Source organism: Heterodontus francisci, chromosome 22 (genome assembly GCF_036365525.1).
Source record: "Heterodontus francisci isolate sHetFra1 chromosome 22, sHetFra1.hap1, whole genome shotgun sequence".
Lineage (NCBI taxonomy): Eukaryota > Metazoa > Chordata > Chondrichthyes > Heterodontiformes > Heterodontidae > Heterodontus > Heterodontus francisci.
This window is the reverse complement of record NC_090392.1, coordinates 72,487,923-72,515,078: the sequence shown is the minus strand read 5'-3', so window position 1 is coordinate 72,515,078 and position 27,156 is coordinate 72,487,923. Positions and strand designations below refer to the sequence as shown.

Here is a 27,156-nt window from a genome sequence, read left to right as displayed (position 1 = left end):
GATGTTCCAGGTGTTCACCTACACAGCATACCTATAAATACTAATGTTATTCACCAGTAATCAACTGCTGTGTATGCCTTGACCATATCTGTATCAATGGCCCTTCAGTGTAAAAGCCGTCGCCCAATGGGGGTCTGCCAATTGGCATCTACCTCCATACCCTCTGCCAACAAAATAAAAGTAGCAATTAAACAAAATTATCCCAAGAGCTCCACAATATGCATACAAAATAAATAGCAATACACAGGGCAAATTTCAAGACTGCAATCTCATCATGGGGTCTGGTAATGGTTATAAGCCGCGCGGGTATCACGCTCAATGTCTCTGATGGTATCTGAACCCTTCAATGAGCTTAATTTACATACATAAAACTATTCCAATGAGTCCAGAACTCTTCCTGTACATTCTGTATGGTCACGGTATTTTCACTTGTTTATTGAAACCTGCTACGTAACATAGATATCAGATCGATTTTGCTACAGTTTCCTCAATCCTTCTTTCTTGCAGTGGCTGTACTCAGGATCTCATGATTGAAGATGCCTGGAATTATAATAGCTTTCTAGCTTTACTTTAAGGTTTTAAAAGCCTTCTGCTCAATGTATCTACCCCCAGCAAAATATATCTTCAATGACAAAAAGCCCAGTTAATGTTTTACACCATATTGCTCAAGTTTAAATCTTGGGATTGGTTGACACTCAAATTAGCTAACTATGTTGTGTGTGGTGACTGTATTGTCAGTTCTTGGCTGAGGGGTAGGATAATTCACCTCGAAGGGAGGTGGCATAGGAACAACTGCCTGCCTTCCCTTTTCGGACCTTGACATTTATGGGCAGTCTGCAAGCCCTCAGTGAATTCCATGATGAGAGGCTAAGTAAATCGGACCTATACTCTCTGAAGTTTAGAAGAATGAGACAGGACCTTATTGAAATTTACAAGATTCTAAAGGAGCTTGACAGACACTGAGAGGTTGTTTCCCCTGGCTGGGGAATCTAAAACATAGGGGCACAGTGTCACGATAAGGGGTCGATTATTTGGACTGTGACGAGAAATTTCTTCACCTGAGGGTTGTGAATCTTTGGAATTCTCTACCCCAGAGGGTTGTGGATGCTCCATTGTTGAGTATGTTCAAGGCTGGGCTGGTTGGATGGATATGGGGAGCAGGCAGGAAAGTGGAGTTGAGGCAGAAGATCAGCCATGATCGTATTGAATGGCGGAGCAGACTTGAGGGTTTGTATGGTCTAACCCATTTCATATTTATGTTCTTAGTAAGCAAGTCTCTGTAGCATTTGCCCAGAGGTGCAATGAGACTGAGTGAGTTAATTGCCTCAAGCCACAGCTCACTTAGCTGTATTCTGTACATGACCCAGCTTTAACATAGCTGAAATGAATAGTCTCCGTGGTTGTATATCCTCATTCTAATTAAACCATTAAGTTCATATTCTACAGTTGCACTGTGCATCATTGTCCAACCAATCTTTTGCCACTGCAAAATAAGAAGTTGATTAAGTTTTGATTTTTGTTTTTTCTACAATAAGCCCACTACAGCCTGATAAAACAACTGTGCCCTTCATCCAGCTGAATTTACAATTTAATGGCCAATTGAGTTACTTTAATAGGTTCGCCTCACTTCATATAAAGGCCAGGTGGTGCTCACATCTTCTTTTGCCCAGGAGGAGACATCAAGCATGGAACTGGTTAATGTGTCGGACGATTCTTCAGGTGAGAGATGGACGACCTTGGTAGCCAATTCTGAGGGTGCTGTCATAAATGGGGAACATCCATATGCAGAGGCAGCTTGGTAACTGGTGGCAAAGTGCATCTCCTCTAGTGGATGAAGAGGGTAGGGCTGGGACCCCTGGCTTGATATGCCGTTGTTCCGGTTGGTGTTCCTGTACTGAGATGGAGTGATGGAGTCAGGGCCAGGCAGAGAATGGTTGCTGTCATGAGAAGCTTGACAATTAGTCACAGTCGCCTGCATCTGCTGGAGGGAGTCACAAATTGCATCAGCTTGACTGATGTTGTCTGGAACACTGTCCCATGAGTCTCTCTTGAGAGCAAAAAAAACAAAGGTACGTTTTAATACATAACACACAGCACAATAGCTCCACAACTAACTTTATAAAGGCCATGAGCCCTGACTTCAAATGTTAGACGTTATCACAAAACCCAAAACATATAAACCCCCGATTGTTGGTGGTAATGGATAAACAATTGATGTTCAAAAATGGGGTGGGATGGATAAATGGGCAACCCATCCAATATCACCGATTTTACACCATCACCGGATGTTAACATTACTTCAATGTATCTGTATGGTATTCCTTTGTCCTTTGACAGAGAAATGTCAGAGGTGTGAGATGTGGTTCAGTTGGTGGCATTCTCAGCTCTGAGTCACAACTTTGTGGGTTCAAATGCCACTTCAGAGCCTTGGACACAAAATCAAGGCTGGGCACACCAGTGCAGTACTAAGGAAGCGTGACACTGATGAGAGGTGCCATCTTCTGGATTAAACAGAGTCCCCTCTCATTTGAATGTAAAAGATCCCATGGTATTTTTTTTTTTGAAGAGAAAGAGCAGGACAGTTCTCCCCAATGGCCTTCAGCCACCAGATTACCTGGTCATTTACTTCACTGTTTGTGGGAGCTTGCTGTGCGCAAATTGGCTGCAAAGTTTCCTACATTTCAAAAGTGACTACACTTCAGAAGTATCCATTGGCTGTAAAAATGCGTTGGGACACCCTGAGGTCGTGAAAGGTTCTGCTTTTACAAGTATGTTTAAACTAATATGGGCAACTGCCGTTTCTATGTTCTCATGGGGTTTTGTTTTTGACTGGTTTGGTTCCAATCTTTTTGTTTGAGTTCAATGTGTAAAAATTGTCCTTTTTTTCCCGTTTTACAATGATCAATGGTAGATTACTTTACTCTGCTGGTCTCCAAACAAAAAAGCTGCGCTCAAGATGTTTATATTCTCAGCAATATCTAGGAAGACTTAAAATAAAACAGGGGGGAGTTTTATCCCCCACACACAATGGGCAGGCAAGGGTCAGGCTGAACAAAAATGTAAAATTCCCTAATGCAACCCTGACCCACTGCCTATGTGCCTGGCACCATTTTTACAGCAACAGATTGTGTGTCATGTCTGTGTCCCATCGTGGAGAGGCAAAAGCCTCACTCTAATCTTTAAAGCAGGCTCCCACAGTGCTGCTGGAAATCCGATTTTAAATTGAACGCAGACAGATTTCCCCAGGTTCAAGAAAACCCTGAAGCTAAATGGAGACCAGAGCAGGTGATATGCTGCTTAGAGAATGACTGACGTAGACCAGAAAATGCAGGAATGCTTTCCCCAGGGCCATCAAATGAATCTTCTGCCGACCGCAGCTTCCACTTTGCTGCTTTTGGCCGCACCTGCCCCCGCACCATGTCCAAGTTTTTGCCTCCCTCCCTCTCTCCCACCTCACCCCCACCATGTCCAATTTTTTTCGATTGCCGGTGGATCATCCCCAACGGTCCCCAACTGCAACCTCCTACCAGTAGTTTTCCCACAAGGCAGCCGGCCATTCTGTTAAATCCGGAAAGTTCTCTGCATTCCTGGGATTTCCAGATTTTCTCCCCCTGCACCCCCCATTTCCTCCCACCTCCCCATAAATATCGGGATCACAACTTCTAGCACCATAACAGTAATGTTCTGTCGTACTGATTCCAGGTACATTTACTCAACAGAAAATATAAAGCCTCCTTTTATTCAGCAAGTTGAAAATGGCAACGAGGCCTTTTTAAATACTCCAGCCTAGAAATTAGTTTGTGCTACTAATTAAGTAATTAAGTAATCTTTTATTCATATATAAGGAGAAAGAGGGTAACTAGAGAAAGGATTGGCCCACTAAAGGACAAAGGAGGAATGTTATGCTTGGACTCAGAGAAAATGGGTGAGATTCTAAACGAGTACTTTGCATCGGTATTCACCGAGGAGAGGGACATGACGGATGTTGAGGTTAGGAACAGATGTTTGATTACTCTAGGTCAAGTCGGCATAAGGAGGGAGGAAGTGTTGGGTATTCTAAAGGGCATTAAGGTGGACAAGTCCCCAGGTCCGGATGGGATCTATCCCAGGTTACTGAGGGAAGCGAGAGAGGAAATAGCTGGGGCCTTAACAGATATCTTTGCAGCATCCTTAAACACGGGTGAGGTCCCGGAGGACTGGAGAATTGCTAATGTTGTCCCCTTGTTTAAGAAGGGTAGCAGGGATAATCCAGGTAATTATAGACCGGTGAGCCTGACATCAGTGGTAGGGAAGCTGCTGGAGAAGATACTGAGGGATAGGATCTATTCCCATTTGGAAGAATCAGTGATAGGCAACATGGTTTTGTGCAGGGAAGGTCATGTCTTACCAACTTAATAGAATTCTTTGAGGAAGTGACAAAGTTGATTGATGAGGGAAGGGCTGTCGATGTCATATACATGGACTTCAGTAAGGCGTTTGATAAGGTTCCCCATGGCAGGCTGATGGAGAAAGTGAAGGCGCTTGGGGTCCAAGGTGTACTAGCTAGATGGATAAAGAACTGGCTGGGCAACAGGAGACAGAGAGTAGCAGTAGAAGGGAGTTTCTCAAAATGGAGACGTGTGACCAGTGGTGTTCCACAGGGATCCGTGCTGGGACCACTGTTGTTTGTGATATACATTAATGATTTGGAGGAAAGTATAGGTGGACTGATTAGCAAGTTTGCAGACGACACTAAGATTGGTGGAGTAGCAGATAGTGAAGGGGACTGTCAGAGAATACAGCAGAATATAGATAGATTAGAGAGTTGGGCAGAGAAATGGCAGATGGAGTTCAATCAGGGCAAATGCGAGGTGATGCATTTTGGAAGATCCAATTGAAGAGTGAACTATACAGTAAATGGAAAAGTCCTGGGGAAAATTGATGTCCAGAGAGATTTGGGTGTTCAGGTCCACTGTTCCCTGAAGGTGGCAACGCAGGTAAATAGAGTGGTCAAGAAGGCATACGGCATGCTTTCCTTCATCGGACGGGGCATTGAGTACAAGAGTTGGCAGGTCATGTTACAGTTGTATAGGACTTTGGTTCGGCCACATTTGGAATACTGCGTACAGTTCTGGTCGCCACATTATCAAAAGGATGTGGATGCTTTGGAGAGGGTGCAGAGGAGGTTCACCAGGATGTTGCCTGGTATGGAGGGCGCTAGCTATGAAGAGAGGTTGAGTAGATTAGGATTATTTTCATTAGAAAGACGGAGGTTGAGGGGGGACCTGATTGAGGTGTACAAAATCATGAGAGGTATAGACAGGGTGGACAGCAAGAGGCTTTTTCCCAGAGTGGGGGTTTCAATTACTAGAGGACACGAGTTCAAAGTGAAAGGGGAAATGTTTAGGGGGGATATGCGTGGAAAGTTCTTTACGCAGAGGGTGGTGGGCACCTGGAACGCGTTGCCAGCGGAGGTGGTAGACGCGGGCACGATGGAGTCTTTTAAGATGTATCTAGACAGATACATGAATGGGCAGGAAGAAAAGAGATACAGAACCTTAGAAAATAGGCGACATGTTTAGAGAGAGGATCTGGATCGGCGCAGGCTTGGAGGGCCGAAGGGCCTGTTCCTGTGCTGTAATTATCTTTGTTCTTTGTTCTTTTTAATACATAAAATGTTAACTTTGTATTAAATGGAGTCATATCTACATTAAATTGTAAAACAATAATGCAAAAATGCACTGAGCACTGTATTTGGTGAGGAGAATGCATTGAAAACTTTTAAGAAAACCATTTAGGATTACATTTTCTTTGATTAAGATAATGCTTGGTAGATCAAAGCTTTTTCATAAAAAATTTCATCAATATTCAGTAGCAATGATCTTGATCAACCTCCAATAACCGAGTTGGTTAAGGCAATGACCAAAACGAGCCATGCAAGCTGGAAGAGCCCAGGTTTAATTTATTTATTGTCTCTCTGAGTTAACCTGATCTCATCCAGGCATGGTATAAGAGATACTACAGTGGCGGCAATTGCCCTTGTGTTAAGGAGAGAAAATTGCACAGGGTCCCTGCTCCTGATCCCTATCACCCCTGCTGGAAGTGCCTGTCTGTGGATATCACTTCCGGATAGGATCTAGGCTTGTGTGTGGTGCCTCTGTAGGTGATTAGTCTACAGGGCGGCACAGTGGCGCAGTGGTTAGCACCGCAGCCTTACAGCTCCAGCGACCCGGGTTCAATTCTGGGTACTGCCTGTGTGGAGTTTGCAAGTTCTCCCTGTGTCTGCGCAAGTTTTCTCTGGGTGCTCCGGTTTCCTCCCACGAGCCAAAGACTTGCTGGTTGATAGGTTAATTGGCCATTATAAATTGCCCCTAGTGTAGGTAGGCGGTAGGGAAATATAGGGATAGGTGGGGATGTGGTAGGAATATGGGATTAGTGTAGGATTATTATAAATGGGTGGTTGATGGTCGGCACAGACTCGGTGGGCCGAAGGGCCTGTTTCAGTGCTGTATCTCTAAACTAAACTAAACTAAACTAAATGCTCATGGTCAGGGCTCATTGAAAAATGACTACTCGGAGGTGACTGGCTGCCATAGACTGTACTCCAGCAAGGAGAAAATGGTGTAAAATGAGGAAGAAATAATCTCATTTAATATTTGGAGCCATTAAAATTAGGGGCCATAAATATAAAATAACCATTAATAAATCCAATAACGAATTCAAGAGAAACGTCTTTATCCAGAGAGTGGTGAGAATGTGGAACTCTCTACCACATGGACTGGGTTGAGGTGAATAGCATAGAGGCCATTAAGGGGAAGCTAGGAAAGTACATGAGGCAGAAAGGAATAGAATATGCAAATAGGATTAGACAAAGAGGGGTAGAAGTAAGCTCATGTGGAACATAAACACCAGCATAGGTCAGTTGGGCCAAATGGCCTGTTTCTGTGCTTCTAAATTCTATGTAATTCGAGTCAATTATGTTTCCTCAACTGTTAATAACATAGGCTCAGTTATTCCTTTGATGTGGCTTCTGGCTTCAATAGTGACTGTGCACCAATAACTAGCCATCTGATGACTCGCGGCAGGATGAGCAAGATCGTCAGCTTGGCAATGAATAATATTTTTCAGACAAGTATTTGAATATTTCTGCTCCTGCTCGACAATGAACAGGTGTGTAGCTCTCTGCGAGTGTTGTGGAAACTCAGGTACAAAGTGACAAGGTGTTAGGCTGTATATACAAATATGTTCAGAGCTGATTCACACTTGCCAAATATTTTAATGCTTGTAGCTGTCTAGATTATATTGAAGGAGGTATTGTATGTCTCATGAAACTTAATGATTTTTGCCTGGGTTTGTTAATGGTTCTTAGGCAGGTACGACCTCACATTTGCTGCTCACATTTAGAAAACTGTTACAGCAACTATTCTTTTCTGCTACAAATTTAAACCAAGATGTTTGTTAACTGCTCTTCCACTCCTGCAGGCATTAATACTGACTTCTCTGCTACAGTTGATGTTACCAATTGTCATTTCTTTGGCCCTAATTCAGATGTGGGTCTCAGGAATTTGGACCAAATGCATTCATCCAGTGCAGGCAATATGGATTCATGGAATTTCAGATTTCTCTTGCTCAGATTTTAGTTCAATAAGAAGCTTTTTTAAAATACAAATTAACCTGTAACCAGGAGCTCATGCCATTAAGTCAAATGTACTAGTTAGGTAAGTTAGTAATGTGGAGTTACACACCTTATAGAAAAGTAATAAAAGCACAAACTGATTGACCAGTAACTAAAATACAAATAATGGCTGGTACACTATTGATATCCTAGCATCATCTGTCACCAGCACATTGAGACTGTCATATTTACCACGTTGCTAAAGGCATCACTGCATCAACTTTTCTCCATTTTAGTTCCTTTATTACAATACTGCCGGGGCTCCTAAAATTCAGGAAGCCTGAATGAACCCTTAGGGCTTGTTTTTTTTTGTCACTCTGTACAAGTGGGTGGGTTCTGAGTGAGTTAAAATCTCACTCTCTAGTTTCAGAAGCAGGGATCTGAAAGTCATATAAGTCCAGAAGATATTCCCAAATGCACAATGCGCCCATTGTAGCTTCTAGCCTGAATTTTCCAATTAGAAGCTATTCATTCCAAATACAAACCCAAAAGACTTTGGTCAACATTAATGCTTATCAGAATATGCCAGTCACTAACACCAGGCAAGATAAATAGTTACATACCAGCAGAAAATGCGATGATTCATTGGAAAAAGGTGGAATGAGAGGTGGGGGAGCCTGAGATGTGAAAATGGAATTTGCCCCGGATGGTAATGTTGATGTGCGGTAGTCTCCAAATGCTTCTGTAAGGTACGGATCAAACAGAGGCTGATACCCAGAGACTCCTGGTGGGTCACAGCCAAGGGACTTCCCGCCCAGAGAAGATGAGTATACATCTGTTGTGTACTGTTTAGATGGATGGCAAGACGGATGGCAATGAGGCAGCTCAGAGTCTGATAGATACGGTCTTCTTACACCATAATAACCAGGTATTACATGGGAACCTAGTCAAAAAGAAATGAGGTGTATTATTACACATTGCAGCTCAGGCTATGAAATTCAAAATTAATAACCACCAGAAAAGCTGCTTAAGGGGATGATGGTTTAAGAGGATCATGGGTTCAGGAGGTGTCTGGAGAATCATTAGTTAAGAGAATTAAAACACTCAATTCATTCCAATAGGGCTCAAATGTTAATTTTTATTATTTTTTATTTTAGCCATTTCAGGGAATTAAAGATTCTGTTTAGTTTGAGTTAGTCAAACCAAAAACACACAATAACCGCTTTCCCTACATGTGATGTGAGCACACACTGGGGTTAAAAATTAGTTTTGGCCTGCTTTCGGCCTCACACTCCATGCCGTGTAGGCAGTGGTATCCAAAACAAGTAGTCCAGCATTCGAAAGAAATTGCTCACTGGGCCTCGGCACACTAATTAGGATGAGCTATTGACACTGGTCACATCTCCACACGCAGCTCAGCCCAATGGGGAAGAACAATTTCAGGCTTCCTGCCTTGCAAGCAGAGACCCAGAAGTATGTCCCAGGAAGTGGTTTTTGAGCCTGCTACAGGAGTGGGAGAGGGTCGATTGCGATGTCTGTGGATTCAGGAGGCCACTTTGCTCCTTCTGGCTCCACAGGAATTTTTTTTTTTTTAATTCTCAAACTTATCTCCCAGGGGTGGCTGATGAATGAGCCGGATGGCTTCCCACTCATTGTGATCTCATTTTGAAAAGGGAATGTTCAACAGGTGTTAGACCTCTCATTAACACATTCTCATTAAAACATATAAAATTCTCAGGGTTTGACAGGTTAGATGCAGGGAGGCTGAAGAGTCTAGAACCAGGGTTCAAGGTCTCAGGTTAGGGGGTCGGCCATTTAGGAATGAGATGAGATGAAAGTTTTTCACTAAGAGGGCTGTAAGTGTTTGGAATTCTCTACCTCAGAGAGCTGTGAATGTTCAGTCATTGAGTATATGCAAGGCTGAGATCAATAGATTTTTGGCCATTAAGGGAATCGAGGAATATGGGAATCGGGTGGGAATGTGGAGTTCATTTGGAAGTTCAGCTATGGTCTTATTGAATGGCAGAGCAGACGCAAGGGGCTGAATGGCCTAGTCCTGCTCCTATTTCCTATGTTCTATTCAAGGGGCTTGATGCCAAATGGGCCTCACGAGTTTAACTGTGGGGCCAACGCCTGAGCAAATCAGGCACAGTCCATCCCAGTGCTAAATTGGTCTGCTTGCACCCATTTTACGCATGAAGAAACTGACATAGCTTACAGCAGTTTCTACCCCACAATACACCACACAAACAGAATTTGTCTCTGGAGTGGTGTCCTTCTGTGCTGTAAAATTCTATGACCCTACACCAGATTTTTTTGTCTCTTCTCTGCCTATTGCATTGAGGTCAGATCTAGTTTATACTTTAAGACATTCTGCAGCAGAGATCATTGCTAAGGGAATCTTGTTCTGAACTTCTGACAAAGCTGGTCCTGATCTGAGCTCTAGAGAAAAATAACAGCCCTTTTGTGGAAAAGTGTGTGAGCAGATTCAGCACAGGGCAGCTGGGTAGAGATTATGACATGGTGTTGTTAATACTGCATCAAATCATTGTGATATTTATAGCTCCATGCATATTTGTATATCAAATCCTGACTTAAGTGTTTAGAGAAATGCATAGAACCACAGAAACAGTCCTTTCTAAACAATGCTCTAGATAAATTTTAAAAATCTCATATTTTAATGTTTAGTGTCCAGTGTTATGCTTTTTATTAAAGGGAACTGAAGGATTTTTGTTACATTGGGAAAAGTAGTGTGTTTTTATGAATCATTTTTCTGCATTGATCTATACAAAAGTTACAAATCATTCCAAATGTGAGACAACACAAGTGCAACAAATGTTTTTGTGTAATGCGCTTTAAATAGATTGAGAAATTATTTCTTATAAAGGAATACTAACTTTCTTTATTATGAATCTCTTTCCGCAATAGAATCATATGGAAATACAGCACCAAAACAGGCCTTTCGGCCCACCGAGTCCACACCGACCATCAACCACCCACCTATACTAATCCCATTTTTCCCTCTCACATTCCCACCTTCCCTCAATTCTCCTACCACCTACCCACACTAGGGGAAATATTTTACAATGGCCAACTTACCTATCAACCCACAAGTCTTTGGCATGTGGGAGGAAACTGTAGTACCCAGAGGCGGCCCATGCAGTCACAGGGAGAACTTGCAAACTCCACACAGGCAGTACCCAGAACCGAACCCACGTTGCTGGAGCTGTGAGGCTGTGGTGCTAGCCACTGCACCACCCTATAAGTAGAGCTTATAATATTTGCCAAGTATTATCTTAAATTAAAATTGATCCAGTTAAAATAAATTCTATACAGAAACACAAGGGACAATGAACATGATAATCCTTAGATTCTGGATTCCTAGAAGTTTGGCTCTTAATAAATCTCCTCTTGCACAAAATTTTAATCTTTTAGCTGAGAGCTGTAGTGGAAGCTTGTTGAGTTGCAACTGAGGGCAGGTACTCATCAGAAAAACAAGACTGAATCATGATTTATGTATTGTACAGCCAAGTGTCTATTACTGCCATTCAGTAACACCTTGACAAAGATATTTCTTTAGCTCTGCACTTTTTGAACTCTTTCATCAAAAGATGTGCATTTTGAACAGCCTAGCCCAATATTTGGTGGCGAATCTAATGCGGCCTCAACACTATTGAGGCATCACCAAGTTTGATCCATCCAATCCAACTTCTCCTGCAATTCAGTGACCCCTAGCAACCAGAAGCATTTTGGTATTCAAATGAGATGTGACTGGACGCAGATCTCTTAATCTCCTTGCACTGCCTCCTTGTACTGCTCAATATATTTTGCTGATTTTGTGTGCAGGTTTCATCACCGACATGAAGACAGCAAGCACAGAAGTAAGATCCATATGAGTCTGTAAAAATCCTTTAGTTTTGTTTTTGATACTTTGGAATTTTCTGCCAAATATTTCCACTTACCAGACATCTGAACATAAGCTGGTGGTTGAGAAGAGCTCGTTCCAGTCTACAAGAGGAAGGAAGGAAAAAAAACTTTACTTTTAAATACAAGCAATGGTATCTTCAGTACAATTGATAAAATACAAAAACAAGGAGGTTATGGTGAACCTTTATTTTTAAAAAATGGTTCGGCCTCAGCTGGAGTACTGTGTCCACTTCTGGGCACCACATTTTAGGAAGGATGTGCAGGTTTTAGAGAAGGTGCAGAAAAGATTGATGAGAATGGTTCTGGGGTGAAAGCCTTAAATTAGGTGGTTAGAGACATTGGGATTGTTCTCCTTAGAGGAGAGAAGGTTGAAAGGAGATTTGATACAGGTATTCAAAATCATGAAGGGTCTAGACAGTAGATAGAGAGAAATTTTTCCTATTTGGTGGAAGGGTCGAGAACCAGAGGACACTGATTTAAGGTGACTGGCAAAAGGGGACTGCGCTGCCTGAGAGTGTGGTGGAGGCAGATAAAATTGTGGATTTCAGAAGGGAATTGGATAAGCACCTGAAAGGGAAAAAAAACATTTCAGGGCCGCTGGAAAAGGGCAGGGGAGTGGGACTAGCTAAATTGTTCTTGCAGAGAGCTGGCATAGGTTCAACAGGCTGAATGGCCTCCTTCTGTGCTTTAACCATTCTTTGATTCTAAAAAAAAGTGCAGGGCATAATCTTGGCACAGTCTGCCAGTGCTTTCATTTACTACTCCACAGCAATGTTGTCCCTTTTATTCTACTAAATGAGAAATTCCCAACCTCATGGCCCAGGAGTAGGTGCGGCCAAGGGTGGGCACTCTGCCAAAAAACAACTCTGCAACTCTCTTCCAGACTGATCAGGAGCATCAGCAACAGATGCTCAGGCCAACAGGGATGGGCAATAATACAGTCATAGAGTCATAGAGAGATATAGCACCGAAACAGGCCCTTCGGCCCGCGCCGACCATCAACCACCCATTTATACTAATCCTACATTAATCCCATTTTTCCCTCTCACATCCCCACCTTCCCTCAATTCTCCTACTACCTACCTACACTAGGGGCAATTTTTTACAATGGCCAACTTACCTATCAACCCACAAGTCTTTGGCATGTGGGAGGAAACCGGAGCACCTGGAGGAAACCCACGCGGTCACAGGGAGAACTTGCAAACTCTGCAAATGCTGGCTTTGCCAACAAAGCCCACACCCCATGGATGAATTAAAGAAATTCCTTTACCAGACTCTCAGCTCAAGAAAGACTTATAGCAGATAAAATCTTTTAAAAAAAAATGTCCTTGCTTTTTTTCAAAAAATGGAATAATCCAGAAAACCACCAAAGAGATGTGCATGTGTATGTCAGTAGGAAACTGGTACATTTCTACATAACTATACCAGGAAAATAATGCAGACATGGCAAAATGTCAGAAATTCATTCAGGGATGGTGACCATAATTCTCCTCAAAAATTGAGCAATCAAACACAGTGGGAGTCGACCTTACTGACCATTTTTGTGCAACTGCCCATTAAGCTAACACCACCCTTCCCCATCTCACGGAGTAATTTTTATGCAAATATATGACCAGCATAATTTGCATCCTGCAGCAGCTATTGTGTTTGGATGCTGCAGGCATAGCACTGGGAGCTGTGGCTGGTTATTAGCCATAAGTGCTGTGGTCTGTTTAAGGAAATAAATCATTATCTGGCTGAAGTAATCTTCTGCTGTAACCAGTCATCAGGAGAGCTGCTATCTGGCTTTATCTCTGCCCCAAATAGTTGTCAGGATGGCCGAGTGGTCTAAGGCGCCAAACTCAAGGAGTTAGTCCTTCCCAATACGGGCTGGGTGTTCTGGTCTCCGACTGGAGGCGTGGGTTCGAATCTCACTTCTGACATAAACGTTTAGGGCGGCGCAGTGGTTAGCATAATTGATGATGAGTTCAATTCCAGATTTTTAATTAATTAATTGAATTTAATTTCCAGCTGCTGTGGTGGGATTTGAACCTGTTTCCCCAGGGCATTAGGCTGGACCTCTGGATTACTAATCCAATGATATTACCACTAGACCACCATCTCCCCAGTTCCTGAGTGTTCATGTTTAGTTAGTAGGCTGAATGAAAAAATTAACTTGTCGCAATGCCTCAGAGATAATTTTCCCTCAACACAAGGCCAGCACAGTGGCACAGTGGTTAGACTGTAGCCTCACAACACCAGTGACCCGGGTCAGTTCTGGGTACTGCCTGTGCAGTGTTTGCAAGTTCTCCCTATGACTGCATGGGTTTCCGCCAAACACTTGCAGGTTGATAGGTAAATTGGCCATTGTAAATTGCCCCTAGTGTAGGTAGGTGGTAGGAGAATGGTGGGGATGTGGTAGGGAATATGGGATTAATGTAGGATCAGTATAAATGGGTGGTTGTTGGTCAACACAGACTCGGTGGACCAAAAGGCCTGTTTCAGTGCTGAAGGTCTAAAAAAAAACAAAATAGCATGGTATGAAAAAGCTGAATTGATACCACATTATCTCACTATGGGAAGGCAACTTGTTCCTAAACCTCTGCTTTCTGCACTGCTGTCAGGTGCCTCAACCTTTCATTTTTCCCTGTCATTTCAGCAAGGGCATTTTATTTTATTGTGGAGTTTAGATAAGAATATAAGAAATAGGAGCAGGAGTAGACTATATGGCCATATATTAAGGGAGGCATGTTATATATGAAAATGTTACCATTGATAATGACTGATTAACTTAAATAAATAGGCACACTGTACTAATTAGTATGCCTACAGCATCCCTGTCTTGCTACACACAATGTCACTGGCCATAGGCACGTAGACAGCAACCTTTTCTGGATACAGCCGTGCAGTGGCCCTGTCTAGATACACACAGATATCTTGACTGTATGCATGTAGCATTCTGTCCTGATGCACGTAACTTCATTGGATCAACATTTATTTGATCCACACAACATTACTGCCTAAAAGTATGCACCCAGCACCCATGAATGCAGAGTCCCTGTCTAGACTCATGCTCCATGTCTAGACTCATGTTTCTTGCTCCACAGATGCTGCCTGACTTGCTGAGTATTTCCAGCATTTTCTGTTTTTATTTCAGATTTCCAGCATCTGCTGTATCTTGCTTCCATGTTACACCTCACTTGATTTTGAAGTCAATGGAAAACAATTTCGCCCTAAACGTCTTTATGTACAAACAGCATCTCTGTCTCAAATCATGAACCAGCCTGATCTCAGTCCATATAATACTCTGGCTTAATGCAATGTAGTATTCCTGTTTCAGTACATGCAAAGGCTTTGTGTCAATATATTCAGCACCACTTTCTCAGTCCATGGATTGTCCCAATATCAATATATGCACCATCCTGATCTCAATGGATTTGCTATTCTGATCACATCGCATGCAATACCTCTATCTTAGTGTATGTCCCATTCCAGTCTCAATGAATGCAGGTTCACGGTCTCCATGCAGGCATCATCTGTGCATGCCTCAGTGCATGCAATATAATTGTCCTGGATATAGAAAGGGCAGATACAGACGCGGGGGCTGGTGCTGAGTTTCAGTCGGAAAACCCAGAGGTTCGGGTTTTCATGTGCGCTGTGGAGTTTTAACTGTACAGTGTGCGGTTTTTGGCCCTGACGTGTTCCCTGCTTGGAAGCCAGCCTGATAGTCAGGTTTTGTTTCCAGTCTGGCAGACAGCACTCTAGAGTAGGCTGCAGAACCAGGTAGGTCTGATCCTCGAACAGGGGTTGGGTAGGGAGTGTGTCCATTCCCGGGAGAGGGTTTTCATACTGACACATGGTAGTATTAGTGAGTGGAATTGAATATTCTGCAAACTATTGAAAGAATGTTTCCCTTCACTTTTAGGAGAATGCTACTGGAAGTTGATGTTTCTTTTCCTTGTGCGCAGTTACCAGAAATCATACATTGAAATGTTATTAAATACATTATGTAGTGCACAAAAATAATTGGTTTGTGCTCAGGTACTTTGAGATGTCAGAGTACACCCCTATCTCATTTTGCTGAAAAATTGAATGGGATTAGTCTGCTATTTAATTATCCAAACACATAGCCATATTGATAGACAACACAAAGGTGAGAAATCATCAGGCCTATTAGTGTTCATCCTACCCTTCAGGACTGTGCAACTTTGTGCACCATTCTCTTCAATGGCAATGCCTGGGGAGGAAAACCAGAGGGAAAGAGTACTGAAAAACTCTGGGATTTCATTCCCCATCCCCCGAGGCAATCAACAGCAAAAACTTGCATTTATATTATTGCACCTTTAATGTAGCAAAACATCCCAAGGAGCTTCACAGAGCGTTATCAAACAAAATATGACACTGAACCACATAAGGAAATATTAGGGCAGATGACCAAAGGCTTGGTCAAAGAGGTAGGTTTTGAACAAACTCCAGGAGACAATGATTGCCATGTTGCATTATCAGACATGCTTAAACTAACCACCACATTCTCTAAAGCCTGTACTGTATATCCCGACTTTCCTATCCCTGTAACCTCCTCCAGCTGCACAATCTCTGTGCTCTTCCAATTTTAGCTTCTTGCGCATCTGTGACTTTCTTCACTTCAACATTGACAGCCATGTCTTCAGTTGCCTGGAATTTCCTCCCTAAACCTCTCCTTCTTTAAATCACTTCTTGAAAGTTGCCTCTTTGACCAAGCTTTAGTCAACTATTTGAATATCTCTGTACATGGCTCAGTGTCAATTTTTGTCGGACAATGCGCTTGTGAAGTGTTTTGGGATGTTTTACTATTTAAAGGTGCTATATCAATGCAAGTTGTTAATTATGACTATCCCCATCCAGCAGACTAGTCCCAAAGGATTTTTATTCCATGTTCCTTCTCATATCCTCCCTGCCAAAATTTTATCCATCAATCTCTTAAAATTGTCAATGTGATTCACTTCTACTGCCTCCCAGTTATTACGTTATACTGTTTTATTGATGTTTTAGATGATTAAACACCTTTACTCATTCCCTTATCCTAGAGCTTGTGTTAAATTGAATTCCAGACTGATGTTCAGTATTATCTATTCCTCTGCATATCTTTTGGTTTCAATGCGGTCTAAGCTACTTTTTACCCCTCATAACTAGGGTATTAGGTTGGTTGCCCTTTTTGTACTCTCTTGAAGGCCAGGTTTCCTCCCACCACCACCACCACCATGGGTCTCCAATATTATTAATGCCCAAGTTCTTAAAAGATTGCCAGAAGTTATTACCATTGAACAAAACATACTATATGATTGTGTTATTGTTATAATTAGAATTATGATGGTTTCCTTTTATCTTTAACTTAATTTGTTAATTCATCCTCTGATCATTTCTTTTTAGTAAAAGGGAATTAAATAAATTAGCTATTTATTTTACAGAAATTCTATCTTTTTTTATTCGTTCATGGGATGTGGGCGTCACTGGCTATGCCAGCATTTATTGCCCATCCTTAATTACCCTTGAGAAGGTGGTGGTGAGTCACCTTCTTGAACTATTGCAGTCCATGAAGGTTAGGTACACCCATAGTGCTGTGAGGAAGGGATTTCCGGATTTTGACCCTGTGATGGTGAAGGAACCACAATATAGTTCCAAGTCAGGATGGTGTGTGGCTTGGAGGGGAACTTGCAGGTGGTGGTGGTGTTCCCATGCATCTGCTGCCCTTGTCCTTCTAGGTGGTGGAGGTCGCGAGTGTGGAAGGTGCTGTCTAAGGATCCTTGGTGCATTGCTGCAGTGCATACTGTAGATGGTACACACTGCTGCCACTGTGCATCGATGGTGGATGGAGTGAAAGTTTGTGCATGGAGTGCCAATCAAGCGAGCTGCTTTGTCCTGGTTGGTGTCGAGCTTCTTGAGTATTGTTGGTGCTGCATCCATCCAGGCAAGTGGAGAGTATTCCATCACACTCCTGACTTGTGCCTTGCAGATAGTGGACAGGCTTTGGGGAGTCAGGAGGTGAGTTACTCGCCACAGGATTCCCAGCCTCTGACCTGCTCTTGTAGCCACAGTATTTATATGGCTACTCCAGTTCAGTTTCTGGTCAATGGTAACACCCAGGATGTTGATATTGGGGGATTCAGTGATTGTCATGCCATTGAATGTCAAGGGGAGATGGTTAGATTCTCTCTTATTGGAGATGGTCATTGCCTGGCACTTGTGTGGTGTGAATGTTACTTTCCACTTATCAGCCCAAGTCTAGATATTGTCCAGGTTTTGTTGCATTTCTAGACGGACTGCTTCAATATCTGAGGAGTCACGAATGGTGCTGAACATTGTGCAATCATCAGCAAGCATCCCCACTTCTGACCTTATGATGAAGGGAAGAATATTGATGAAGTAGCTGAAAATGGTTGGGCCTGGGACACTACCCTGAGGAACTCCTGCAGTGATGTCTTGGAGCTGAGATGATTGACCTCCAACAACCACAGCCATCTTCCTTTGCGTTAGGTATGATTCCCATTGACTCTAGTTTTGCTAGGGCTCCATGGTGCCAAATTCGGTCAAATGCTGCCTTGATGCCTTTTACCACAGGTTGCGGCTACCTGCAATGAATTTGGCCTAACCATCAGCCTCAAGAAAACGAACATCATGGGGCAGGATGTCAGAAATGCTCCATCCATCAATATTGGCGACCACGCTCTGGAAGTGGTTCAAGAGTTCACCTACCTAGGCTCAACTATCACCAGTAACCTGTCTCTAGATGCAGAAATCAACAAGCGCATGGGAAAGGCTTCCACTGCTATGTCCAGACTGGCCAAGAGAGTGTGGGAAAATGGCGCACTGACACGGAACACAAAAGTCCGAGTGTATCAGGCCTGTGTCCTCAGTACCTTGCTCTATGGCAGCGAGGCCTGGACAACGTATGTCAGCCAAGAGCGACGTCTCAATTCATTCCATCTTCGCTGCCTCCGGAGAATCCTTGGCATCAGGTGGCAGGACCGTATCTCCAACACAGAAGTCCTCGAGGTGGCCAACATCCCCAGCTTATACACACTACTGAGTCAGCGGCGCTTGAGATGGCTTGGCCATGTGAGCCGCATGGAAGATGGCAGGATCCCCAAAGACACATTGTACAGCGAGCTCGCCACTGGTATCAGACCCACCGGCTGTCCATGTCTCCGCTTTAAAGACGTTTGCAAACGCGACATGAAATGCTGTGACATTGATCACAAGTCGTGGGAGTCAGTTGCCAGCGTTCGCCAGAGCTGGCGGGCAGCCATAAAGATGGGGCTAAAGTGTGGCGAGTCGAAGAGACTTAGTAGTTGGCAGGAAAAAGACAGAGGCGCAAGGGGAGAGCCAACTGTGTAACAGCCCCGACAAACAAATTCCTCTGCAGCACCTGTGGGAGAGCCTGTCACTCTAGAATTGGCCTTTATAGCCACTCCAGGCGCTGCTCCACACACCACTGACCACCTGCAGGCGCTTATCTGTTTTCTCTCGAGATAAGGAGGCCAAAGAAGTATTCAAAAATATGCCTTAAATCTAATTTTTTGTAATGTTGCATATAATAAGCATCTAGATGTTGGCCTATTATTCAAGCAACCTCTGAGACATTCTCCTAAAATTCTTCAATAATTAAATATTAATTTTTGCAAAAGCAGCAACACAAGGTGTAAATTAACTGAAATTATGCAAATGAACATTTTTGGCAATTGATTTTTGGTGATCTTTACAAGGGAGTGCTATGCTACAGCAATAACAACAGCAATGCATATTAGTATAGTGCCTTTAACATTGTGAGCAAAGAATGGGAGGCTCTCTAAAGCAACTGAAGAGGACCATGAGGCATGGAGAAATGAGCAGGGGATCTGCCCTTGGGAAGATCACTACTACTACTTTAACATAGTGAAACATCCCAAGGCGCTCACAAGAAGAATTATCAAACAAAATTTGACATCAAACCACATGAGATATTAGGACAGGTGATCGAAAGCTTAGCCAAAAAGCCTGGTTTCAAGGAGCATCTTAAAGGAGGAGCGAGGTAGAGAAGCAGAAAGGTTTAGGGAGAGAATTCCACAGCTTAGGGCCTAGGCAGCTGAAGGCATGGGCACCAATGGTTGAACAATGAAAGAAGCTTACAAATATTTTTAGAGTCATAGAGTTATACAGCACAGAAACAGGCCCTTTGGCAAATATTGGACAGTTCTACCTTTCATTGGCTTTATTAACAATGTCTTCTTGACCTTGACAGTGAAACATGAATACCCATCCATGGCAAATTTTCTTTTAGTAATAACATGGTAGTAAGTCAACAGTGATAACAGACTGGCAAAAATCTGTCAACCTCACCTTAACCCTCACAGACCCCTAAGGATCCCCTTATGAACTCCCAAGGTACAGAGACCCTAGTTTGAAAAACATTGTCCTAAAATTTCAACTGAGCTATTAAGTTATGGTTAGTACTAATATTAATTAGTCTTTTTTACAGGTGACCTAAAGATGGTGTATAAGAAGATGGCAAGAAGTAAGAATGCAATAAAACACATTATTTTTCATTTCCAGCAAGGTAGCTTATTGATATTTTCTCTATCAGCCTGGTGTCTGACATTGGAGAAACCCATCGTCATCATCATTGTCACATTTTAGATTCTTGAACTCAAACTTTGGATTAATTTGCTTCAGTAGATTTTTCTCTTCTGCCTATATGGAGTGAACATTCTCCTAAATTGCTTAGGCTCAGAGAATTTAGAAACAGCTTGCCAAGAGCCAAGGTTTAGAGACTCCAAAGTGTGTATATGATTACTGGCTGACAGTAAGGCTGCACACCCTACCAACACAGAGCAAAGTGTCTCAAAGATATCTGTCATTCCAGCTTAGACTGCCCAATATTGCATCAAGATTACTTGGTGGCATTCCTCTGCCAGTGGTAGGTCTACCCCTCAAGGTCCAATCAATGAGCCAAACTGATAATTCATCACCAGTTCTCTGAAAGATCATACACCTAGCTAGCTCTAATGTTAAATTATCTGGTCAGCCATAGAGGATTGGCTCTGTTCCAGTCTCCCATCATTATCCATGTCATCTTAGAGCCAGCTCAAATACAAAGGGACCCTGCTTGCCTCCCCTTTCCAAGGGGAACAACCACTGCTTAGATCAGAACAGTGACTACACTTCAAAATACTTAATTGGCTGTAAAAGGCTTTGAGACATCCTGAAGCCATGAAATGGGCTATATAAATGCAAGCCTATTTTTTTTTCTTTTTCATTAGAAAACTTGACTGATTTTAAGCCTGCACTAGATAGACTGGTGAGTTATATCGACTGGGTAAGCAAGATAGCAAGCAGCACAACTCTGGGTATACACTACCACTATCTTCCTGACTATAACATAGATACACCTCCTACCCCATGGAATGGGATCTCTAGCAGTTGGAAGTGCAAGCTAGTTCACTGAAGTAGCCTCCAGATTGTAACAGAACCAGGCAGTCATTTCATTCGCGCTTGAAAATATTCCTTTGGCAGTTTCCTTGGGGCAACATTTTGACCTTCTTGTCTGTAGAATAATTCGAAAGTTTGCATATCAGTCCCAGTATCTGGATCTGGTGAACTGGCCTTTGGGAGGGCATCCAAATTTCTCAGAGATATTTGAATGTCATTTGCGAGTGACGAGATTTCCTGGTACTAGGACTGCATGCTTCATGGCTTCATTGTGACATATATGAAAATAAATTCATTAAAAGTCTGAGCTGAGCTGCAAGCTGATTAAGAGAGATAAAACTCCCAACTGCATAAATATTCTAATAGACGTGTTTGCAAGAATCTTCCAACTCAAATGCTCCCAAATCTGAGGCCGTTGTCTACTCATTTCTTCATCATTTTGTTCCTAGTTCATACCGTGAAACAATGATTTCTATGTTCCCCATTCCAATGATGTTATCGATTAATCCATTGGTCATTGTGGTTTAAAGATTAATTCCCAGAAATGAGAATGGGGAAAATAGCTGGCTTATTTCATTAATAATATAATTTAAACATGCATTTCACCCAAAGGATTCATCATTGTAACACGGGTTGTAAAGTCCTATTTCTACTTCATATTGAAACTCATAAAAATGTTCCCATTTAGTCTTCCAACAATAAATTAATTTCACATGAAAAATGGAAATAGACACTGAAAGCAAATGTGAAAAGTAATGGAAGATAATTCAACTCTTCACGAATGGGGTAAAGCAATCGGCACCTGACAAATGTAATTGTTTTAAAGAAAAGTGGCCATCAGTCAGGAAAGGTACTCATAAGCTTTGTTGTACGTTCTTCCAGTTTTAAAAAGCAAGCCTAACCCCTCTCCGCCCATTATATGCAAACAAAAAGATCACTTCACCATAGACCTGTGGTTAACCAGAAAGGTTCAGGGACTGTGATGGAAAATTACAGGATGTCTTGTTCCTTGCTCCTGTCTTAGCCCGGTTCCTCTTCGAATAAATGAACAAAACAAACTTTACTCACGTTATACTTGAAGGTCACGTTTGTCTGTCGGGACCTTTTCTCTGCTAGTAGGTCTTTGACTGTGTGCTTGACACGGACTCCTTGATAAACACGTTTAGAATGTTCTGAGTGAACTGTTAAAATAATAAAACATAAGAGGAAAAATTGCTCATGGATAAGCACATCAGCAACTCGAGAGCTCAGTCTCCCAATGCGTCCTGCTGTGAATGGCATTAACAGTCAATGTCAACTAACATTTAAACATTAACAAAAATATAAGCAAATGCATTGCACATATACAAATATATAGGAGCAAGTAATTTGTTGAAAGAACAATTTATTTGTGGTGATCAGCACCGCTCAACATAACCTTGTTCTGACCCATCTGTGCTTTCCAGCAAAGGATTCCAGGAGTGGGAGCACTGGATAATTCTTCTTCCTCACCAAGGGCATTGAGGCCAAGTATTGTGCCCCAAGTGCTGCATAGGCCGAGATAAGGTCATTCAGCATGGGAATGGAAATTTACATGTTGTTAGATAATTGCTCTCTACCTTTACATAGGTATATGTTTGGAGAGAGAGGGAGATTTTCACCAATTCAATAAATAAAACCTGGTGGCAGGTCTGAATGATTCTGCACAGAACTGATCTGAGGTTCCCAAGTCTCACTCCACATCAAGTCAACACAGAGTGCGGGCTGCGAAATCTGGTTTACAGAATCTTTAGAGAATCCACTGGAAGCCCTGGGCATTATCAGAAGTCAATTTCAATGCTGAGAGAGGATTAGCCCCTCTGCATTCTCTAAGGATTTAAAAGTTGTTACAGACGGGTGGAAAATGTTAGGGATGAGTTCCACTTTTAACCTTTCAATGACCAAAACCAATGTGTTTTATTAGAATTGAGTTTTAACCCTTTAGCGTCTTAATGATCAATAAACAGACAACTGATAGGTTTTCTCGTAGGTTTAATTAAAGATATTTATTTAACAATATTCGCAACTTCTCTCTCACACACACACATGAAAAAATAGACATAAAAGAAAGCGTGCATTTGGGACTGGTGGTTTTAAAAAGATCTCATTGTGAAACCTTGCTTGATTCCCCAGGAGGAAGATTTTAGAGGCGGTGCAGTTCCTTTTTCCTCTGAAGGAGGGTCACTGACCTGAAACGTTAACTCTGCTTCTCTCTCCACAGATGCTGCCAGACCTGCTGAGTATTTCCAGCATTTCTTGTTTTTATTCCTTTTTCCTCTTTACCTGGTTCTCTGAATTCAGACTTTGGAAAGTTTCAGATGGATGGATACTTTGTTACAGACTTATGGAGGATGCACAGTCAGAGGTCATGGTCCACATTAGTACCAACGATATAGGAAGATAAAGGGATGATGTCCTGCAGGCTGAGATTAGAGAGTTAGGAAAGAGATTAGCAAGCAGGACCTCAAAGGTAGTAATCTCCAGATTACTCCCAAGGCCACGTGCTAGTGAGTATAGAAATAAGAGAATACACCAGATGATTGCATGGCTAGAGAGATGGTGCAGGAGGGAGGGCATCAGATTTCTGGGACATTGGGACTGGTTCTGGGGAAGGTGGGACCTGTACAAGCCAGATGGTCTACACCTGAACAGGACTGGGTTGAATATCCTTGCAGGAAGGTTTGCTAGTGCTGTTGGGGATGGTTTAAACTAGTTTGGCAGGGATATGGGAACCTGAGGGCAGTTTCAGATAGGACAAATTCAGGGCAGGGAATGGGAGGCAGAAAATTAGCGAGTGACTCTGAAAGATAGAAGAAGCAAAGGTTATTAAGTGTGCAGCACAGAAATTTGACAGTGTTATAAGGTATTTATTTAAATGCGAGGAATATAGCAAATAAAGCCGATGAGCTGAGGGCACAGTTAGACACATGACAACACTATATCATTGCTATAACGGAAACTTGGCTTAAAGAGGGGCAAAAATGGCAGCTCAACATCCCTGGATCTAGAGTTTTCAGGCAGGATAGAGAGGGAGATAAAAAAAGGAGGGGGTGTAGCATTATAGCTTAAGGAATCAATAACAGCTGTGAGGAGGGATGATATGCGAAATGAATCATCAAATGAGGCCACATGGGTTGAGCTCAGAAATAAAACAGGGCAGAAACACTACTAGGAGTGTACTATAAACCCCCAAATAGTGAGAGGGAGATAGAAGAACAATTATGTAGGCAAATTTCTGAGTGCAAAAACTACAGGGCAATAAAAGTTGGGGTTTTCAACTAACCTAATATCAACTGAGCAAGACTACACCTTTTTCTGGCAGGGTAGGGATCCTGAAGAACCAAGACAGCATGGAGTGGGCTTCACCATCAGAAACTCTTTGCTCAGCATGAAAGAGCCACCTTCAAATGGCTCAGAACGCATACTGTCCATCCGACAGCTCACCGCCTCTGGTCCAGTACACCTACTCAGCATCTATGCACCAACACTCTGCTCCCCACCTGAAGCTAAAGACCAGTTCTACGAGGAACTCCATAATATCATTAGTAGCATCTCCAATACCGAACACCTGTTCCTGCTGGGGGACTTTAATGCCAGGGTTGGGGCCGACCGTGACTCATGGCCCTCCTGCCTTGGGCGCTATGGCATTGGAAGGATGAATGAGAATGGACAGAGACTGCTTGAGTTGTGTACCTATCATAACCTCTGCATCACCAACTCGTTCTTTCATACTAAACCCTGTCACCAGGTTTCATGGAGGCACCCAAGATCACGTCGTTGGCACCAGCTGGACCTCATTGTCACAAGGCGAGCCTCTTTAAACAGCGTTCAAATCACACGCAGCTTCCACAGTGCGGACTGCAATACCGACCACTCCCTGGTGTGCAGCAAGGTTAGACTCAGACCAAAGAAGCTGCATCACTCCAAGCAGAAGGGCCACCTGCGCATCAACACGAGCAGAATTTCTTATCCACAGCTGTTACAAAAATTTCCAAATTCACTTGAAAAAGCCCTTCAAAACACTCCCACAGGAGATGCAGAGACCAAGTGGGCCCACATCTGAGATGCCATCTATGAGTCAGCTTTGACCACCTATGGCAAACGCGTGAAGCGGAATGCAGACTGGTTCCAATCTCACTATGAAGAGCTGGAACCTGTCATAGCCACTAAGCGCATTGCACTGTTGAACTACAAGAAAGCCCCCAGCGAGTTAACATCCATAGCACTTAAAACAGCCAGAAGCGCTGCACAAAGAACAGCCAGGCGCTGCGCAAATGACTACAGGCAACACCTATGCAGTCATATTCAGCTGGCCCCAGACACCGGAAACATCAGTATGATGGCATTAAGAGAGCTTTTGGGCCAACCATCAAGAAGATCGCCCCGCTCAAATCTACATCAGGAGACACAATCACTGACCAACGTAAGCAAATGGACCGCTGGGTTGAGCACTACCTAGAACTGTACTCCAGGGAGAATGTTGTCACTGAGACCGCCCTCAATGCAGCCCAGTCTCTGCCAGTTGTGGATGAGCTGGACGTACAGCCAACAAAATCGGAACTCAGTGATGCCATTGATTCTTTAGCCAGCGGAAAAGCCACTGGGAAGGACGGCATTACCCCTGAAATAATCAAGAGTGCCAAGCCTGCTATACTCTCAGCACTCTACAAACTGCTTTGCCTGTGCTGGGATGAGGGAGCAGTACCACAGGACATGCGCAATGCCAATATCATCACCCTCTATAAAAACAAAGGTGACCGCGGTGACTGCAACAACTACCGTGGAATCTCCCTGCTCAGCATTGTGGGGAAAGTCTTCGCTCGAGTCACTTTAAACAGGCTCCAGAAGCTGGCCGAGCGTGTCTATCCTGAGGCACAGTGTGGCTTTCGAGCAGAGAGATCGACCATTGACATGCTGTTCTCCCTTCGCCAGCTACAGGAGAAATGCCGTGAACAACAGATGCCCCTCTACGTTGCTTTCATTGATCTCACCAAAGCCTTTGACCTTGTCAGCAGACATGGTCTCTTCAGACTACCAGAAAAGATCGGATGTCCACCAAAGCTACTAAGTATCATCACCTCATTCCATGACAATATGAAAGGCACAATTAAGCATAGCAGCGCCTCATCAGATCCCTTTCCTATCCTGAGTGGCATGAAACAGGGCTGTGTTCTCGCACCTACACTGTTTGGGATTTTCTTCTCCCTGCTGCTCTCACATGCGTTCAAGTTTTCAGAAGAAGGAATTTTCCTCCACGCAAGATCAGGTGGCAGGTTGTTCAACCTTGCCCATCTAAGAGCGAAGACCAAAGTATGGAAAGTCCTCATCAGGGAACTCCTCTTTGCTGACGATGCTGCATTAACAGCTCACACTGAAGAGTGTCTGCAGAATCTCATCGACAGGTTTGCGGCTGCCTGCAACGAATTTGGCCTAACCATCAGCCTCAAGAAAACAAACATCATGGGACAGGACGTCAGAAATGCTCCATCCATCAATATCGGCGACCACGCTCTGGAAGTGGTTCAAGAGTTCACCTACCTAGGCTCAACTATCACCAGTAACCTGTCTCTCGATGCAGAAATCAACAAGCGCATGGGAAAGGCTTCCACTGCTATGTCCAGACTGGCCAAGAGAGTGTGGGAAAATGGCGCACTGACACAGAACACAAAAGTCCGCGTGTATCAAGCTTGTGTCCTCAGTACCTTGCTCTACGGCAGCGAGGCCTGGACAACGTATGTCAGCCAAGAGCGACATCTCAATTCATTCCATCTTCGCTGCCTCCGGAGAATCCTTGGCATCAGGTGGCAGGACCGTATCTCCAACATAGAAGTCCTCGAGGCGGCCAACATCCCCAGCCCGTATCTCCAACATAGAAGTCCTCGAGGCGGCCAACATCCCCAGCTTATACACACTACTGAGTCAGCGGCGCTTGAGATGGCTTGGCAATGTGAGCCGCATGGAAGATGGCAGGATCCCCAAGGACACACTGTACAGCGAGCTTGCCACTGGTATCAGACCCATCTGGTCTCACTGGTATCGGCCGTCCACGTCTCTGCTTTAAAGACGTCTGCAAACGCGACATCAAGTCCTGTGACATTGATCACAAGTCGTGGGAGTCAGTTGCCAGCGATCGCCAGAGCTGGCAGGCAGCCATAAAGGCGGGGCTAAAGCGTGGCGAGTCGAAGAGACTTAGC

General features: G+C 43.4%; 1 protein-coding gene and 1 non-coding gene across 2 annotated transcripts in view; one reads left to right on the top strand and one right to left on the bottom strand.

Moving 5' to 3' along the window:
* Positions 1-1,598: 1,598 nt before the first annotated feature.
* Positions 1,599-27,156, bottom strand: part of pou2af2 (POU class 2 homeobox associating factor 2) — a 49,111-nt gene continuing 23,553 nt past the window's right edge. Inside the window, exons 2-5 of the mRNA XM_068054342.1 lie at positions 22,013-22,125; positions 11,557-11,602; positions 8,218-8,537; positions 1,599-2,047 (exon numbers count right to left, since the gene is read on the bottom strand). Of these exons, the coding sequence (XP_067910443.1) occupies positions 1,610-2,047; positions 8,218-8,537; positions 11,557-11,602; positions 22,013-22,125 (917 nt within the window). The 3' untranslated portion in view covers positions 1,599-1,609. The remainder of the gene's footprint in view (positions 2,048-8,217; positions 8,538-11,556; positions 11,603-22,012; positions 22,126-27,156) is intronic.
* Positions 13,330-13,443, top strand: trnal-caa (transfer RNA leucine (anticodon CAA)). The gene is made up of 2 exons: positions 13,330-13,367; positions 13,398-13,443. It is a non-coding gene; the product is annotated as a tRNA-Leu (tRNA).